Here is a 20,105-nt window from a genome sequence, read left to right as displayed (position 1 = left end):
TCCTTCACTCTTTCACCATTTCTTTCGAATGGAACAGTGTACAGCTGCTTCATATTCATTTGGTGTCTTTTCAGCACCCTGTCAATGGTTGAGATGCTGACTGTTTGAATGTTTGCAAAGATGTTGTTGTCCTCTATAATGGCACTCCTTATCTCCCTTAGCCTTAGGGCATTGTTTTCTACAACCATGGTGCAAATAGCCTCCTCCTGTTCAGGTGTGAAAAGGGGCCCTCTGCCACCCCTGTGAAGTTGTCTTGCAGTCCTATGTGGAATAAATATAGTAATGCAAAATACAAAATCCAGGAAGATAACATGTCACTGTATAAAGTATAGGCCTACTTACTGTATATTGTAAAATGCAAGTGGAATACTGTAATATTGTATGAAGCATTACAGAACAGTGCCTATTGTTAGATTACATACCTGTTCTGTCGAAGAAAAATCTGAATGATTGAGGACACAGTTGTTCTCCCAACATTTGGCTGCACCCTTCGACCAGGCTCAGTCATTGTAAGCCCATGGTTGACAACATGGTCTACAAGTGTGGCTCTTATCTCATCAGGAACACGCATATGTCCTCGGCCTCTTCTGCCTCTTTCTCTGTTTTGCCTCCCAACTCCTCCACCACGCAGCCTCACTCCTCTTCTTCTTCTTCTTCTTCTTGTTCTTCTTCTTCTTCTTCTTCTTCTTCTTCTCTCTGGCTGTTGACCCCATCCAATTCCTTGTCCTTCCATTGTGTTGTGCTCCAGCTATATGTATACTGTACTTGCCAGTTGATGGTTCATGAGATGCACCTTCGTTAGGGAAAGTCAAGATTCACCTGGGAGCAATTTACCAATTCAGGACAGATTTAGAAAAAATGGAAATGTATAGAAATATGCTTGTCATATTATGACAACTTGTTCAACCATTTTGCATTTAACGACTTATACGATGAACTAATGACTAGATGTTTTGAGGGGTAAGACTATTTCACAGTGAACTATATAATACATTTTGATCAACATGACATAAACAATTGATAATGTAGGAAACAGCAGAGAATTGTACATAATCATTTGCATGGATGTACCAAAGCATTTGCAACTTCTTCAGACAAATTAGAAACTGCTTTTTTGATGTGCACAAGAGACACAATGATGTGAAGATTGAACAGGTAGTTTTGAGAATTTCAATTCTGATCTGAGAAATGTACCAAAGTGACTGAGGAAAACTGTAATTTAAATCTGAGCTGTGATCTGAGTCTGAACTGATAAAGTAGCCTATATTCGAATCAGCTCCTTCCCCACTCTCTCTCTGTGATTTTGAAACTGGTTGCTGAGGTTTCTTTTCTCTTCTTAACAACTGTTGTGTGTCCAGCAGGCTGAATATAACCAGAATTCTCTAGTTCCTAACCATCTTTCTGCCTAACATTCCAGCTATCCAACCCCCCCCTTTTTAAATCTCTCACCATAGCTGCAGATCTAGTGTCATGGTATCAACAGGCAGTTGTTCTGTCTTTGTGTGTGATTTTAGATGTTCCAATAATAGCAGGTGCAGTTTCTGGCTTCCACATCTAAAATGAGTTTATTGCTAAATTAGTTATACAGTTATTAAATTCTTTTATATAGCACAGCAAAAAAAGGGGAAGCATGATTTATTTTTTTCTTGAAAGCAAAGCAAAGCAAAGCAAAGCCCACATTTAAAGATCAGTATGAAAATAAAAGTCAAAAAAATGAATGGTCTGATCATTTCACTGCATGCTCAAAGTAATGCTCATTGTTTAAACATAACCCGCACTGTTAATTTATTATGAGTCCATTTAAATGTCAGCCTGGGCCCTGTGACTTATTAATTGATCTCCATCACCTGTTTAATGGAAGATGCAGAAGGTAATTGACCTACTAATGATTAATGACCATAGTCCAAAACAGGTGCTGCTTATGCAGCTTGGTTTAATTATTATGCAGGGTCTCATCAGGCACAGATTTAGCTGTATAAATCTATAATATGGTGATATGGAAGAAAAGAGTTAGTATTTTTAACACTATCATTTTCTATGCATTTTCTTTTAATAAATACATACAGTACAAACACATATGGCCACAGTATGCTGGAACACGGTTGGTGAGCAGGCGGAGAGGGTTAATATTGGGGTTATGAAGAATACTGAGTCCCATTCTGCAGAAGGAGTAGCTCTTTCTCTCCCCTTTCCACTCTGGGTAAGTTATAAAGCATTGTTCTTTGACTATCACAGGCTTGCTTCTTCAGGAATACAACATTACTGGAGGCAGCAATCTGCAAAAATCACATGTCCAGGCAAAAGTCAGACAATTATGAAATGTCTGTTTGATTCAAAGTTAAATACAGCCCCACAAACTGCGAAGATTGATAATCAGTCTAATAACAATATTATGTTGAAATTGAGTTTCAGCCACACACAATTTATTGCTCAGGCATAATGTATCCTTAGGCACAGACATCTTCCCCGTGGTCATAAATTGTACATAAGCATAATCACTGACTCTCTCAGTGAGAGTTTGGGTTGTCAGAAGTCATGTAAGCAACAAACATAACTAAATATTCCCTGTTAAACTTCATAAAGTTTTTCCATTCCACCTTCTCTCATTGCTTATATGATCTTTGTAATCATATTCCCCAGTTGTAATCACTTTAAAAATGGACACCATACAGTGCAACTCAGTCTGATGCTACATATATTTGTAAACAAGAGTAATACATTTATTATAACTTATCATTGTAAGATGCTGCAATATGTTCAGGTCTGTAGCTTTGATTTGTTGTGATGACAACAATGAAAGGTAATGACAGTGATGAAGGCTGTGGTTGCTACAGGAGCAGCAGCACATGGCAGGATGAGGAGCACGTGGGTGTCATCTGTAGTTAACAAGAAAAAACATGCTACTTGTGAACTAGACCTGAAGTCACAGTGACACAGCATTTGAATGTTGTCTCATTTCGATGTGTGACATGTTTCTGAATATGATTTATTTCCATTTAAAACTGGATATATATACACATAGGTCCCACATCCTCCATATGTTACCCCTCTCACTGGGGTTACTTGTATAGTAGCATTCCAATAGGTCCTTGTTCTCCTCTCTTGCCCATGAACATCTTGTTCCAGTAGTGCACTTCTCATCAGGTTGCCCTGGTTCTTCAACACCGCAACATCCAAGCCAGTGTGACTCTTATTTTTCCAACTCTCATTGCCCCCATGAGGGGGGCAGGTAGCATTAAGGGCCCTAAGGACCTAGGCGGGATATTGACCGTGCTCTGACCGGAGTTCAAACCCCCACCCTTCAGTACCAAAGTCAGTGGTGTTACCCACTTGTCTATCCCATCTGCTAGGTGGTTGAGAATGACCAAGCTAAGATCCTGTGGGACTTCCAGATACAAACTGACAATCTGGTAATGGCCAACCAACCGGACATAGTAGTGGTGGACAAACAGAAGATGAAGGCCGTAGTGATAGATGTAGCAATCTCAAGCGATAGCAACATCAGGAAGAAGGAACACGAGAAGCTTGAGAAATACCAAGGGCTGAAAGAAGAGCTAGAAAATATGTGGAAGGTGAAGGCACAAGTGGTCCCCATGTTAATAGGAACATTGGGGGCTGTGACCCCCAAACTGGGAGAGTGGCTCCAACAGATCCCAGGAACAACATCTGAGATCTCTGTCCAGAAGAGTGCTGTCCTAGGAACAGCTAAGATACTGCGTATATATAAAACCGATCAACAGAGGATGCTGTCCCAGACAAACTGGCACTGAAACTGTACAATCTGGGAATGCCTGTAGTGATGCGTCATTGGATTAAGGGACTTTCTAACTAACAGGGCTCATGTGGTGAGAATCGGAAGCTGCACATCATCTACACTGATCCTGAACACAGGCACACCACAGGGCTGTGTGCTCAGCCCAGTTCTCTTCACTCTGTTTGCCCATGACCGTGATGCCATTCACTCCATAAATACAGTTGTGAAGTTCGCGGACGACACCACCATATTGGGTCTCATCTCAGACAATGATGAGACCCACTACAGAGAGGATATCCAGCACCTGACAAGGTGGTGTTCAGATAACCTTGTCTTGTCCTGAACACCAACAAGACAAAGGAGGTGATTGTGGAAGGTCCAGGAAGACAAAACATGCGCCTCCTCTCATACACAGGGAGGTGGTGGAGCAAGTGGACAACATGAAGTTCCTGGGCATCCACATCACATCTGACCTGACCTGGTCTCTGAACACATCCTACCTGGTGAAGAAAGCCCAGCAAAGGCTTTTCTTCCTCAGGAAGCTGAAACGCGCTGGTCTCTCCTCTCAGTTGCTCGCAAACTTCTACAGAGCGACAGTAGAGAGCATCCTCTGTCTCAGTGCGACAGTGTGGTACGGGAGCTGCACTGCACAGGACAGAAAGGACTTGACCTGGGTGGTGAGAACAGCTCAGGGCATTGTAGGAAATCCTCTTCTGGATCTGGACTCACTATACACAGACCGGATCCAGACGGATTGCTGCAGACCCCACCCACCCAGGCAGCAGTCTGACTTAGATACAGCTTCTTCCCCAGAGCTGTGAAATCAATCACCCCCCTAACCCCTAGTCACATGCACAACCTCCCCCCTATGGACAGACACAGACAGAACACTGGACCTCTGCAGACACACACCCATGCTCACACCTCTTCCTAAAGACAGAGATTTGCACTGAGCTGCACCTTATAATGTTACTACACTCTTGCTGGTAACATGCTGCTGACCTGATTAGGTCCCATACATCCCTTTTTATCTGTTCATATTTTTATATTGACTTATACAATTTTGTGCTATGTAAATAATGTGTCAGAAAAAAATTTGTTGTGTTATGCATAATGACAATAAAGATTCTTGACTCTTGATATTTTAGCAAGGACTTGTTTGCTTTTTGACTTGTGGGGAACTTACACATTCACTCTTCTCTAGATTTTTATTTTTTTGAATTAGAAAATGTTTTGAAAAAAAGAAAGAATTAAGGAAAAATCCTCTTACCCATCCTTAAGTCCCACATGTTGGTGAGCTTTGCTGTGGGGGTTGAAGAATTCAAACATAATCTCTGTGGGAACACCTGAGGCCAGTTCTCCACTGTCCCTAACAGGTGGCATTTCCCTCCATTTGATAGAAAACCAACTTCCCAGCAATACAATGCATGACTGAAATTGTCTTCATGCATTTCAGTCATGGGAACAACAATTAACTCCTGAACAGCAGGGGTTGGCCTGGGTCACGTTCCTGTCAGTGATTTGGACCAGCTTCTCAGACGTGACAGGTTTTATCTTTGTATTTCTCTGATTTGAGAAGGACAGCGTAGCTATATTAATATGTTTTAGTTAGCAGCAGGACATCCACATGGTGGTGCTAACAACCAAAAAATAACTAAACCAGCAGGGTATTCACAGTGACTTGCTACTGGGACTATTCCTAAATTTGGAGATTTAGCCAAATCATGATGTGATGGCTTTAAGTATCAGCAAAATCAGGTTGGTGATGATGCACTAGCAGCTATAATGTGATATGTCATCCCAGCAGGTCATGGCTGATGTTTCTAACACCATATGATGTTTCATAGCTTACATATGACACAACATAATTTTAAAAGAATCAGCATCTAAACACATCTTTTAGATGGTATGAAAACTGCATCTCATTCTGAAACCAACATAAATCCAAAAGAGCACACTGAGTATTTTGAATCCCATTTTGGTGGCCAGTTTATATATGACTTTGCCATAGAATAACGGTGGTGAAATATAATAGAGAAGGTTTACATTAACTTTACATTTACAAGCAGTGTACCTATATTTCCAGTCAATGCTAGGCTATTTCATATTTCTGTTCCACAACATTTTTCTTATAGCTATAGTTCCTAGTTACTTTGGGGCTTAATATTTTCCCTAAAATATGATGAATATAATATTTGTCAGAGATTAAACTAACCATCAGTATAAACTGGCTCTAACAACCAGTGCTGTAGTACTCAAAGCCAGGACTCAGACTTGAGTCCCCTGATTTTCAGGACTCATGACTCAGACTTGGACTTGAACTTCAGAGCTGACTGCATTCCGACTCAGATAACATAATACAACCTAATATGATAACAGTAGCCTGCTCACACTGGACCATTTATTTGCACAACAAAGGCCTTTGAGCCTACTTCTACCAAACAGCCTACAGCCAACTTAATAGGGCTACATTTGCTCCAACAGTGCAAACATTTGCGTCGTCTAAAAATCAGTGGAGCGTCTGATTTATTACACAGCTATGTCATTCGTCCCAAATTATTTTTTAAATTCGAAACAGACATGTAGCTTTTATCCCTGTCTTTTAACTTCTTATTCCACCTCGCCAGCTTTTTCCATAACACCTCTCGTGACGTCACGACGCCTCCTCCCCTCCCCGCCCCCCCGCACGGTGAAGTCTCGGCGTTCCCGTCAGTGTGTCCGCTACCAGCTGCCCACATGCACGGACCGAGGGCGCACATAGGGACGGGCTGTGCGATTTATTGTTCGGAGTGAGTTAACACCTGGATTGCGAAGCGTCTTTTTTATTTCTTTCTATTTGTTGTTGTTTCCGACTCTTGGGCTTAAGAAACAACCTGCCATCATGTCCATGTCTCGGGCTCCAGATGATGTGAGCAAGCTCACTGAAAGTACATTCAAGGTGAGTGATACTAGCAAATAAGGAAATAATTGGTCGACTTTATGCGTAGTTTGTGTTTAAGGCCGAGAAAGGGGCGGCTGTCAGTCTTCCAAAGTGAGATTGAGTCTGGCTTGTTGCATTTTAACTCTGATCACAAGACGCAGAGACTTAATGAAGTTACTAAAAGATTGCTGAGAGAGTTCAAGTGTGCCTGGTCCTAGTCATGAGTGTTTTATTTCCTTGTGTTAGCCTGCCTTTTGACTATATACCTTATATGACCCGTCCTGCAATACATTCAGCTGAGTGAGCAACTGAAACTTGTTTAAAAGGGAAAGTATTTATGAATACTCATAGTAATAATAATAATAATAGCCAGTGAAGACACGCCCTGTCATTTAATCACTTGGATACGTATTCATTTCAAATCAATTCAGTTTTATTTGTATAGCGCCAAATCACAACAAAAGTTGTCTCAGGACACTTTACACAGTGAGGTCTAGACCTTACTGTTATTATTATAAGGGCATAGCAAAGTACAGAAGCCTTCCTGGTGTCTGAGTGTGATGAGAGAGGCCTTTCTCAGCCCATGGATCAACCTGCTTAAACATGAGATTAGGGCTGTTTAATCAACCCAGATTAATCCAATCAAGTTTACAGGGACACTTCTTACATTTGATATGGAGGTGAAAGTGTGTGTGTGTGTGTGGTTAGATTTGTGGCTTTCTAGGGGCCACAAGGCAGATGGAAGCTATATAACTTTTTAGAGTAAAGTTCAAAAGGTTATTTAATTGGTGGGTTTGAATTGAACTGTAAAGATGTGTTGCTGCTGTTTTATACTCAGTGAAAGATCCTAACTGGTTTGGCAGTTGAACCTGTGTGTCTGCAGACGGACAGAGAGACAGTTATACCTGTTTGCAGTGTGCCACGGTTTCATTGGGACAGAGAGAAAAGAAAACGAGGAACCTGTTTTCCTTATTTTCTCTCTTCCACTCTCTTCTTTTCTCTGTATAGAGTCATACCTGGCCCTTCATTGTTCTGCCGAGGGTGTGCCAGGGGAATATAAACAGGGAGGTGAACTGCACATGATTGTTGAGGCATTTCAATAGAGAGAGGGAGAGATGGTGGCGGAGGGGGCCGGGGGCTGGGGTGGGAGCGTGATGAGGTTCATGACACAAATAGAATAGACTTTGTGTGGGACTTTGTGCTTTTCAGGGAGTTGTAAAGCACACATGAGGGGGTCATGTGAGCAGATGTGGCTTAGAAGGAAGAACAGGTCATCTCCTCACCGGGGGGTTGGTGATTCGATTCCCAGCTTCTCTAGTCCACATGTTGAAGCATCCTTAGGCGAAGACACTGAAGCCCAAGCTGCTCCCAGTGATATCACCAGTGTGTGAATGGGAAGCAGTGTAAAGGGCTCTGAGTGCGCGTCAATGTGTAGAAAGGTGCTAGGAACATTTAAAGATAGCAAGTCTTAGTGTTCTCACACAGTGATAAAAAGAAACGGCACTTGTTTTCATGTTTCTTTTCTCCACCAGCTCCCAAAAAAAAGCCATGTGAGTTTTATCATTTATGACAAGAAAAAGAGATGTTTTTGACTAAGTGAAAGTGACTTACACAACTGTTTGAAAGGTGTAACTTTATCAGGAGAGGATGTGCTTGTTGCTTCCCTCCCCAACATTTTCTCTCTGCTCTTTGTCCCAGAATGTGATGGACCAGTTCACCCCAAGCCTGAGGAACCTGGTGAACCTCGGGAAGAACTATGAGAAGTCAGTGACAGGTAAACACGGTTTTCACCCTCACGCAAGGCGTCTAATGATCAATAGGTTCTAATGTTAAATCTCTGAACAAGTGCCTATGACACCTGCACATAGCTCAGCATTTGAAATGACACCGATTTAGTTAGTCAGAATTCCTCTTGCATGGAATTTACCCCAAAATGACTCAGGAAGTCCTTTTGTACATGCCAGTAACTTGATGATGTTTGGCTGCCTCCTCATACAGCCATGACTCTTGCTGGAAGGACCTATTTTGATGCAGTCTCAAAGATCGGAGAGAATGCTATTGTGTCTCCAGCCTCCAAAGAGCTTGGTGAGTTTCATATATCTGCTCTAAAACAACCTACAGTGACTGAAACCTCAAGGGAGTCTGCCTGATATCTATGGTCGAATGTCTGCTGTGAGGCTATAGCTTTCAAAAGATAATGATTTCTGAGTTCCATTTCTGTTGAAACAGTTTCACATTTTGGGAAATACCCTGAATTGTTTTCTTATTGTGCAGACATGAGAGTGGTTTTGATTTTCTCTGCTAACTCTTGGATAGAAAGCAACTTATAAAGTGACTTTTACACTTAAATCACTGCAGTGCACATCATCAAAATGCTGTTTCCATGCAACTTTATCATGGTGATATGTTTTGCCTGCGTGCATCCTAATTATGCAGACATCTGGAAATAGCATTGATTAAATCCTTGTAGCACAGTAGCTGCAAAAATTCATTATCATCTGCTGTCTACCTCTCCCTGTGATTGAAGTGCTTGCTCTTCACTGTCTCCACTGTGAGGCTGCCATCCAGCTTGTGACTCATTTGCAACTATTTTGTTGGTGCTGAAATTTGGAGCTCACCTACTTTGTCCAGGGGTCTTGGTTCTTTGCTCTTACAATTCACCAGTTTTTAATTTAATTTAATTTTTTTTACAGTATATTCTGCTGCATCAGCTCCTTAATGTTGGGACTTTACAGGCTGATGTGAGGGGCAGGATAGCAGAGCAGGGCAGATGAAATACACAGAAAATGTTGTCATTTTGCTTTTAGTCCTTGAAATGAAAACTAATGATAAATATTACATCCATTTTACATCATCATGCATAGCTTCAAAAAACAGTGGTGGATTTTCTACTGGTATTTCTGTCTTCTCCTCTTTTGGATGGTATTTCCTTTCCTTCATGTCGTTAACTAAATCTGATGAACTGTCAGACTGTGAAGTGATTTTCTCACAGCTGTCACTGTGTGAAAAAGACCAGATAAGGTGTTTCTCTCATATGTGGTGAAAATGTAAATAAAGAAATTAGGAAGTTGGCAAATATTAAGGCAGCATAGCTGAGCATCAGGGCAGTGTCACTGTCAAAAAGCACCATGATGAATACAGTTCATAATGTCAGACTTTGTAAAATGCCCTAGAATAAAACATGAACTGAGCAGGATAAACATATTTTGAAAAAGCTTTTTTTTTATATACCTAACAGTATAGGTAAAAAAAAAACTACCCTAGCTAGAAATTAGCACCACAGACACAGAAATCCTGACGCTGTGAAAGGAAATTTATACTTTATAATTGATGACAATATAGATAAAACTGACATTTTAGAGTTCAGTGACCCTTTTACAGTAACTAGAGGCTCCATGCTCTGCTGTTACACGGTGCTGATCGAGTTTGTCGGGCTGCACCTGTCACGTAACAATGCCAGCACTTCGTTGCTTTAATAAGGAACATGTTTGTGTAGCACACCAGTGACATTTCCACCACATACCAAAACCTGTGTCGCAATATATGCTCAGGCAGGTTTGATTATAAACACATGGGAAGTTATGGATGTCAGTTTTAACACTGAAAATGGAATGTTAAAGGCTTCCCAAGGCTCCATGTTTGCACAAAAGATTTAATTTGATTGCAACAACAACAACACTGACCAGCGAAATATGACCTTAGGCTGGATTGTTTCATTATTTGACCCTAAGTTAAAGATTCAAAGTCACTGCTGATTAAAAAGTCACACAAACCCCTGGTTCCACAACTTCTCTCTATCTCGGATAGACGACGAGACAGTGTGAATTCTCTCAGGCATTGCAGCGGGCGAAGTAGCAAACAGGCTGAACAAACAGACAGACAGAGGAGACTGATCCTTATCCCCCCTGTTCCTCCATCTGCCTCACCAAACCCACCACAGTCTTTTCTGTGTGTCTGTGGAGGCTCAGTCTGTATGGAAACACTGGTGCACTGACTTCTACAGGATTTATGGTTGTTTATTATTTCCTCGAGTGGATCTTTAATCATTCACTCCATTTCTGACAGTAGAATACTTGATGTCGGCTCAAGAGTCAAAGAAAACAGCATAAAACTGCATCACTGTCAAAACTGACAGACCATTACTGTGTTCACATGACTACCTCTCTGCTGCAGATGCCTGTAAGGATTTTTTTTTTCCTATGAAGAGAGGTTGTTTTCCCCCCCCCCTCAGTGAATGGTGTGGTTGTAAAAAGCACTTGCGTCACTGAGGTTGGCAGGTATTTGCAGAAAGATACGTAAGGCTTCTACTTCATACCATGGTGCTCCTTCTTCTGTTACTACAGTTTGCCTACATTTTCTGATTCATATTATTGCAATAATTGGAGGTGAAAGGTAATAATATGGAAAGACTTCGAGTTAAATGCCACAACTGACTGACGGAAAATGACGTATGCATATAGATGAGTCCATGTCAGTGCTCATCTGCATTCCAATATCCTTTATAGTAATACACCAATAGCAATATTAATGTCAGCTGGTATTTAGATAACTCTGACTAGCTTCTTGTCCAATTTCAAATTGTCTTCATGTCCTAGCTCTTCCATCTGTGATGATTGAAGGGGCTGCTAACTACTACCAAGTGTGGTAAATACTGTATGTTGAGAATTTTTCTACAATGCAGTTCTATGGTCAGTGTAGCTGCTATGCCATATAGCATACTGTATATTTAAAAGTCCTAGTTTTCAGTGGGTGTATATTAGAAACTTCTTGCGCATGGGTGTGTGAATGGACTGCACAGGGAGTTGCCACTCCACTCTGAAAAGCAGCAGGTATTGAAAGACTGAAAATGTTGCTATAGAAAGAATAGCACAAACTCCACCCCTTCCACCTTTTCTCCTAGTTTTTGTCAAGCATCAGTAAAAAATCTGAAATACTGAAGTACACTTTCAGCTTGAGGAAAAAGGTAATGCCAGCCAAAGCTTCTTTTTTTTTTCTCCTCAGAGAATGTGAATTTAGAAAAGAGAGACCGCCGACTGTTTCCCACAGATAGCTTTTGTAACAGGTTCTGGCTTTTGAAAGGAGCCATTTCTGAAGAGAAGTCGATGTTATGGTTAATAAACGTGTGTGACATTTCAAATATCTGTCTTAGAGCTTCATAGGGCTGTCTCACTCTCTAGGCACAGCCTGTGGTACATGATGTATTTTTATTACAGGCACAGTATAACCAAAAGCATGAGGGAACCATAAACTGTTCTCAAAAGTCCATGACAAAACACTCTTTTCATTTTAGCCCCTGAGTTATATATTGTGTTTTAAAAACCTTTGATTTCAACTTCTTACTTTAGAAGATAGCAGCCAACCTTATGGCGCTGCTCCTAATGTTTGGAGAGATTTGATGTTCCCATGATCTACCATTCATGTCAAAAAATGAATAATAAAATAGATAAATACATAAGTAAATAAATAAAAATGGAAGTGTCATCAACCTCTTTAATCCACTCTGGGTATGACCTCTAGTTTGCTAAGCTAAGCTAAGCTAACAGTCATCAGATTCCAGTTTCATACTTGGTGTACAGACATAAAAGTGGTATCAATCTTGTAATCTAGCTCTCAGCAAGAAAGTTAATAAGTAAACATTTCCCACAATGTCAAACTAATTATTAAAACAACATAAGTGATATTACTGCTCATGAAGAACAGCTGAGGACAGTTAGCTAGATGTAATATTGTAGGCCTAAAAGGAGTCTTAGCCGCTGAAATATCTAGGTCAACCACACACACACCTGACTGTAAATAAGTTAAATATAGGAGGGTGGAGGCTGTTTTCAAAGCATCCACTCAATAGTTCAGTCACTTATGACATTTTTTGCCGTCACACTCCACAGGTCTCTAATGATCCCAGACCTCAAACTCCCTTGTTTTACATCCACCATTAAAATAAAGCCTCTCCATGCACTGGGAGTTTCCCCCGAAGGATCCATAAAGAGACAAGGGACTCACTTATCATTCAGTAAACTGTGACATTAAAGCATCTAAAACCCCTCACAAAATATCCCTATGATTTTTTTTTTTCTCTACTTGTCTATGGACCTCAGACCATCTCTTCCTTTATTTTCTAACCTTAAGAACATATGAAGCATATACAGTATGTAGTTTATAAGATTATTTGAGTGATGCATCTTTCAGTTATATCATGAGCTGTTGGCTGTGGTTGGTTGTTTTAATGAGTTTTGTAAAGGTGTCCTAAGCATTAGTCATAAGGAGCAACGAGTTCAAAGGGAGTTTGTTCACGTTCACCCCTTCGCGTGTAGTTAGTATAGTGACATCATTATGACTACAGGAAGGGAGCAGTTCATCTATTGTATCTACTGAACACAGTCTTTCCCAACCTACATCGAGATACCATTCAATCCTGAGTCACACAGGAGGTCACCACATTGCAACACAGACACATTGCAAGCCTGCATGAACAAGCCCAGCGTTGAATATCAGCAATGAACTGCTGTTAAAAGACAATGACCAATGGACACTGCCAAGTATAGCACTATTTCAGATGTTGCTTATACTTGGCAAATTGCCAGTTAGATAAAGTAGTGAATTAATGGTGAGTCAGAGAGAAGGTGACAGCAGGTCGGCTGCCAGTGTTTGCTCTGCCAGTGTCTCCTAACATTGTGCAGTTTCCTTATCTAATACAAAATATAGGCAGGGGTTGTGTTAATACAGGACATTTCCAGCTTATAAATCATGTCACCTGCTGTGAATGTCGAAGGTGTCGCTTTACATTAGTCTTATAAAACACCCAGTACATCTAGCTCAAAGAACACATACAAATGAATGGTTTTTAATAGAACCATTTTTAAGTAACAACATTAATCATTATAACAACCAAACAAATGTCTTTGTAAATGTTATGTTTGACCCTTTTTAGCCTACACTGTGACCTGTGGTCAACAGCACAGTTGGGTTATGAATGTTTTAACCTCATGGTGTTTGTTTTCATTTCTGCCTGGTTTAACTACAAAGCCACATATGTGGGATGTAAAGGTTAAAGGTTATTCTGTGTAGTCGTGAGCTACAGCATTTGACTCAGTATGATAAATTTGCGATGAGCTGGGTGGGGGTGTTGGATGAGCAACTGGAGGAGAGAATAGGCAAAATGTTCATAATAACAAATGATAATCCATATGAGTGAAACATGGATGGTGTAGTTTCCCACAGTTACTGTACCTGTTATCAACCTTATATGAATTTGTGTGAATGTAGAAATGTATATAAACAGGATGTATATTTGGACTCATTTAGGGGAAATTAGATTATCTTGGTATTTAAAATCCTCACAACAGAACAAATTGCTAGCAACAGACAGACAGGAGTTAAACTAGACAAGAAAAGCTGCCCTGTGTTGTTCTTTAATGAGACCCACATGAATAGCTCAGTAGATGTTATGATAAGTTTTGTAGCTATATTTATCTACGCTTTTACTTTTTTTTTTTATTTTGCTGCCTTAACTCTCACACCCTATTTCCATGGAGAGACAGCCAGCAAGCATGGGATCTCTCTTTTTTTTAATTTTTTTTTTTTTATTGTTCTCTCTCTCTCTCAACTCCACTTCACCCTCCTCAAGTGTTCATGTTACAGTTCATATCAGTCATGAGCTGTAATAAATAACATGCCACAGGTGAGCTTTCACACCTTGTTAATCCCAAAGGTGAAACCAGCAGGTGTAGCTACAACAGCCTTTTTGGACTTCTTTCTGTCCTCTCCCTTTTCCCTTCTACCTTCAGCCGGTTGTTGGGAGTTATACAAACAGCTTTGTGCCCAGCGCCGCCCCTCCCTGCCAAAGGACAAAGGCAGTATTTACCAGTACATTCTGGTGACCTTCAGAGGGTGATGCTGTTGTAGCTGGATGCTGTTTGCTGGATCACAGACATCCCATTCTGCATCAGCGTGTCATTGCTTTAGTTTGCTCTGTGTGCTAGTGTGCAGGGGAGAAAGTCAGGGTTTGGGTATGAGTGTTCAGGTGTGTTTAGGTGGAGGTGCATGGACAACTGTTAGAAACCTTGGCCTAAAAAATCATAAAGTAAACCAGTGCTGTTTTTACTTTCTTCTGAAGGTGCTGAAATCTATGCGGACAGTTCATCTTTGCTCTCTTCCCTCACAGTGACACTGCCTCAGGTCCAGATACAACGTATGACACGCTGTTTTTCCAGGTTTCACCAGAACGCCGTGTCCTGTAGTATAAACCCTGAGTCTAGATTTTGTCCCATTGTGATAGAGGTAACACTATAAGTGCTTAGCTACAATTGTCCACCTCTGTTTACAGTGTTGACTCACTCCCATTGTCTCGTGTCATATGCTGCTCTATCTACAGTGTCGCCTGTTTGTGAATGTGAAACTGTTCTGTATCTGCACAATACCAGAACATTTCCTAGAGATTACATATTGACAGCTGTTCAGATACTGAAAGGAGACAAGTCATCTGTAAAATATGGGAAATATGGGCTGGAAAGATGTATCCAAGAATTGGCAAAAGCAGGTTGTGTATATTCAAGAAATTTGGAGAGTGTTTATTGTTGGTGATTCTCAACAAATGTATAAATTACTCCTCCTCCTGAGTCTGCATCTAGTTATACATTGATTTTTGGATGCTTGCTCTCCGGTGTGCCACTGCTCTCTGTAACCTACATCCCTTAGAGGATACTGATATTCTCTAAGGGAAAGGATATAAATATAGAAAATGACTGGCCTTATCCTTCAAGGGAAAATTCAGCATTTTGAGAAATATATTTATCTGCTGGGACCCTAGAGTTAGATGAGAAGATTAACATCACTTTCATGTCTGGGTAAATATGAAGCAACATTTAGTATTTGGCTAGCTTAACTTAGCACAGTGAATATGGGAAAAAAGGTAGCCCGGCTCTTTTCATAGCCAGAACCCTAAAGCTCACTAATACGTCTTAGTCCATACAAAAACCAAAGTGTAAAAAAACAACATTGTGATTTTACAAGGTGTTATGTGCTGCTTCTGGAGTGGTATTTCTTGGCAAGAAAGCTAATTAGCAAATTTCCCCAAATCCCCAACTCTTCCATAGAGCTCCTTTGATTCCAGTCATAATAAAAATCCACAAGGTCACAGATTCAGAACAAATTTCTCACTCTTTTTAATCATGTCTGAAATACTAAAAGCTATCCTCATGTCTTTTTAGGTATGGTTCTAATGGAGATTGCCGAATCCCACAAAAAGGTCCATAATGAACTGGAAGAGCATGTATGTATAGTTTAAAATATGTTTAATTTATATTTTTTCTTGTTAATACATAAGAAAATCAAAATGAACTATGAAGTCATCCTACTAATAAGTACTGTTTGCCTGACCTTATTCTTCTGAGCTACATTAGTGTCCAAAAACTATTAAAAACACATCAATGAGTTGCACTGTTGCATTTGGTGACATGTTCCTACTGAGTCATTCCTAGAAAACACTCGGTTGAGCACCACATCTGCCACTAAAAACAACAAATGTAATATGTAGTGGAAACAACAGTGTCAAGCTGTTTTAAAATGATTTATCTTTTACAGTTTTCTAAAAATTTGTCTTTACTAGTAATGGATGAGGATTGGAGCTTGGAGAAAATATTGAGATATGGTCTTAAAAATTGTAAGTTTTGATTGGCCATTGTTAGGCTCTCCTCTCTGGATGTGTAACCTCTACAACAGTTTGAACTCATTTCTTTAATTTTAGAGAGAGTTTAAAATGTGCGTTTGACAAGAGAAGTCACAGAAGGATTCCTGGGTGAAATCTCATCTTCGACACCAATTCACTCATCTCCTATTGTAATGAGCCAAGTGACTGAACTGAACATTGTGTTTAATTAGGATGGTGTACTGTATGTACAAATATGAAGTGTGTGTTTTCTCACTGCAGTTCAAGAGGTTCCACACAGAGATTATCACAGAGCTGGAGAAGAAGACAGAGATGGATGTTAAATACATGACTGTAAGTGTCACTATAAATTGTATAGTTCTGTCCATCAGCACATGTATCTGTTAGTCCATCCTTTCTTTAGTTACAGTACAAGAGTTTTTATAAAGATATATTTCAGAACTCCTGAGCAAAATCTCAGTGGAAAAGTCAGCACATTGCTTTAGTTCTTTGTACGTGGATGTGTCCAGTTTTGCATTAAGATGCGAAAAGTGATACTTAAGTTCCTCTGTTGATGGACAGTTTCAAACGGAGAGATAATTTCTGTCTCTCTGCAACTGAAAAACATCTGTGTAATGAAAACTGCTCATCATCCCTTCCTTTGTCTAATGCCTCTGCTGTCAAATGTCTCCTGTAGGCCACCTTCAAGCGCTATCAGACAGAGCACAAGCTGAAGCAGGACTCCCTGGAGCGCTGTCAGACAGACCTGAAGAAGCTTAGGAGGAAAAGCCAGGGAAAGCACCCATCAAAGTATGAACACAGAGAGAGCGAGGTGAGACTAAGACCAAACCAAATCCCCGGACCTTTTTTTCACTTCAAAACATAGCGTGCACTTTTCTCCAAGCATGGTGCTGTTGCATTTTTATGCTCTGATGCCTCTGAAAAGATCATTTATGTAATGGGGGGGGGGGCAAGAAGTTCTTATGATATTTACATATCGGCACAAAGAAGGTGTGGAGGATAATTCATGACATCCAGGTTTTGCTTTCCACTAACGACATTAGACTGGAGCATCAGTGACAGACAGTGGAGTTGTATGTTCCAACACCTAATACATAAAAGTCCTACAAGTGTCCTATGATGTCTAACATGCAAGTGATGAAATGACATAATAAAAGCTCTAGACAAGGCATTAAAACCAGCAAAGGCGCCACCACACCTACAATTGTTTGCAGACTGTCTGCATTTACATGCAGAAGAAAGAGACCACGACACCACAGCTCACTGCATTCAGCTGCAGACAGAAGATAGGGTTTTTATTGAAGGTGTACACACCCCAAGCTGCACAAATTACACAATGCATTCAGGCATATTGTCCATTCTTTGGTATCTTCTGTTATAAACTATACCAAAGCAAAACTATAAACTATTTGTTGCATGAATTATTTTTCTGAGGCCCCTGCAGCTCAACATACTGTATGTGCGTTCCTAAAGTTGTCATGGCATGATTACCAGATGCCAAAGACAACATGCAAATGAATGTGATCATGTGATGGCTAGTCCAGCTTTGTTTCATTGCTGATGCAAATATTAGATGTGTTATTCTGTGTAGTTTCTTATGCTACAGTGTGCATTCTAGCAAAGAGAAGGCAAAGGAGAGCAAGAGAAAGTGACACAGGCTGAAAGTTTGAAACATTGAGCCACAGGACATGCATAACAGCTGTTTACAACCAGATACGTCACTGCTGAGTGAACAGAAGTACACAAACATGGCCGAGAAATGTTACTAGTTATTATGTTGTCTTTACTTTGCTTGAATGGGTGTATGCTGCTTAGTGGCCCTGAGTGTACTGGTTGAAGTGTACGCCTCCAGACGCCTGAGTGTTACAGTCTTAACACCTCAGACAGCAATTTGCTTTGTAAATCAATGTGGCGAGATGGAGGGGACAGCACAGCTCCAGTAATAACTTAAATCTGTCTCCTGTTTTCATTTATCAACTGTTCCTTGGTTTGTTTGTTTTTTTGTTTTTTGTTTTTTACCTCATTTTGATTATTGATTGGTTTGGAGATTTTTTAAACAAAGCCTGTAAATGAAAAATCAAGAAATAACTGCTGGTTGTAAAAGGCATGTTTAGCTGCACAGTATTTTTTTTTTTTTCTTGTGCTGCAAAGTTTGCATTAGTCTCCTGTTTTTTTACTTACACTTGAATGGCCCCTTTTAAAAGACACCTCCACATCTGAGTGGATCTTACCTGCGCCTGCCCTTCTGGGGCCCCTTGTCACCCAGAAGTGGCTTTTTTTTTCCATTATCTGATAAAATTGACACCAGTGCACTGTGAGGTAGACAGGTCTGCCTACTAATAATTATGTGTAGAGCTGCCAATTATGATCTCAACCCTGCCTGCCTGCTCTCCCACCTCTCACTGTGAGTCTGGCCAATTGTTGTTTGTGAAAATGGCAAATGAACTTTGATTCAGCATCTGACAAACTAATGTAGAGAGACAGACAGACAGAGAGAGAAAATGAGAGCAGACAGTAGAGGAGGTGTCTTTCATAGAGCCCTTAGAGACAGGCTGCTTAACATCACCATGACAACCTGGGGAAAATGGGTGAGATGGGGGGAGTAGATGGAGAATAACAGGATGGAAGGAGGCTGAGGAGTGATTTTAAGGAGTCTAATATGCCTTATGTCAGGTCCAGCCACAGATCTGCACTGTGTGACAAGCAGGATCGTTCTCAGGCTCTCTGTGGGGATCGTGTGTCTTTCAGCACACTGATTTGGTTTCTCACTGTGCCAAGATGGATCCATGAGCAACAGGAGACCCAAATAAACTTGTTGCTAGGTGCAGAGACTTTGATTACTAGGCTCATTAGCACCTCGAGAAACAATTTGTGACCACCAAGTTATGTTGTCATCAGTTTTAGAGTCAAGAGTCAGTTTCTCACTCAGGTCAGTGTTAAAGAAACACTTTCTTGATGATAATAATAATGCTGGCAATTGAAAATAATAATTACAAATATAAAAGTATTTGCATCTTTAAAAATTCCACTGAAATAACAGAGCAGACGTTACTGCTGAGTGAACTGAAGTACACAAACATGATGTTTTGCTAGTCACTGTGTTGAAATAGCTTAACAATAAATACTGAAAATTAGAAATAATTCAAACTATAATGATAACAAATTATAAAACATTCATATATGTTTATTTTTTCTACAATATATATTTCTATTTAATTTCTTTTTCTTCATTTATGTTATGGTAAAGTATCTTACTATTTACTATAGTGTATTTATTCATTTAAATTTTAGTTTTTATTTTACTTTATTTTTATGATTTATATTCTCTGTCCTTTTTACTCCTATTTCATGTGTTTATTTGATCAATTATCAGTATTTTAAAAAATGTAATTTTGTTTTCATTTAATTTCATCTAGTTGTTTGATTAATAGATTTCAGTCCCCTGTACCTCTTCAGGAGGCTGGTGAAAGACTGCGCAAAACAACTTATCACTATAACAAAAATCTTTTGCATGCAATGCAATACAATGCAAACCATTTTATTGCTCATTTGAAACCCACCTAGTTATTGATCCTCTGACCTCCTTGCTGTCCTGTGACCTTACCTGCAGTATTTGCAGACCATCTCATCGCGCCAGATGGACATGCAGAAGTTCATCGCTGACGGCTGCAAAGAGGCCTTACTGGAAGAAAAGAGGCGCTTCTGCTTCCTGGCAGACAAACACTGCATGTTCTCCTATCAAATTAGCAACTTCCATGAGAAAGTAA

The 20,105-nt window shown here is 40.1% G+C and overlaps 1 protein-coding gene across 1 annotated transcript in view; it reads left to right on the top strand.

Annotated features, from left to right (window-relative positions):
• The first annotated feature begins 6,457 nt into the window (after positions 1–6,457).
• baiap2l1a (BAR/IMD domain containing adaptor protein 2 like 1a) overlaps positions 6,458–20,105 on the top strand; it is a 20,738-nt gene continuing 7,090 nt past the window's right edge. Inside the window, exons 1-7 of the mRNA XM_020615952.1 lie at positions 6,458–6,692; positions 8,373–8,448; positions 8,673–8,759; positions 15,881–15,942; positions 16,600–16,671; positions 17,015–17,149; positions 19,949–20,101. Coding sequence (XP_020471608.1) covers positions 6,636–6,692; positions 8,373–8,448; positions 8,673–8,759; positions 15,881–15,942; positions 16,600–16,671; positions 17,015–17,149; positions 19,949–20,101 — 642 coding nt within the window. The 5' untranslated portion in view covers positions 6,458–6,635. The remainder of the gene's footprint in view (positions 6,693–8,372; positions 8,449–8,672; positions 8,760–15,880; positions 15,943–16,599; positions 16,672–17,014; positions 17,150–19,948; positions 20,102–20,105) is intronic.

This window comes from Monopterus albus, unplaced genomic scaffold (genome assembly GCF_001952655.1).
Source record: "Monopterus albus unplaced genomic scaffold, M_albus_1.0 scaffold171.1, whole genome shotgun sequence".
In the NCBI taxonomy this organism is placed as follows: domain Eukaryota; kingdom Metazoa; phylum Chordata; class Actinopteri; order Synbranchiformes; family Synbranchidae; genus Monopterus; species Monopterus albus.
This window is presented reverse-complemented; position numbering and strand designations above follow the sequence as displayed.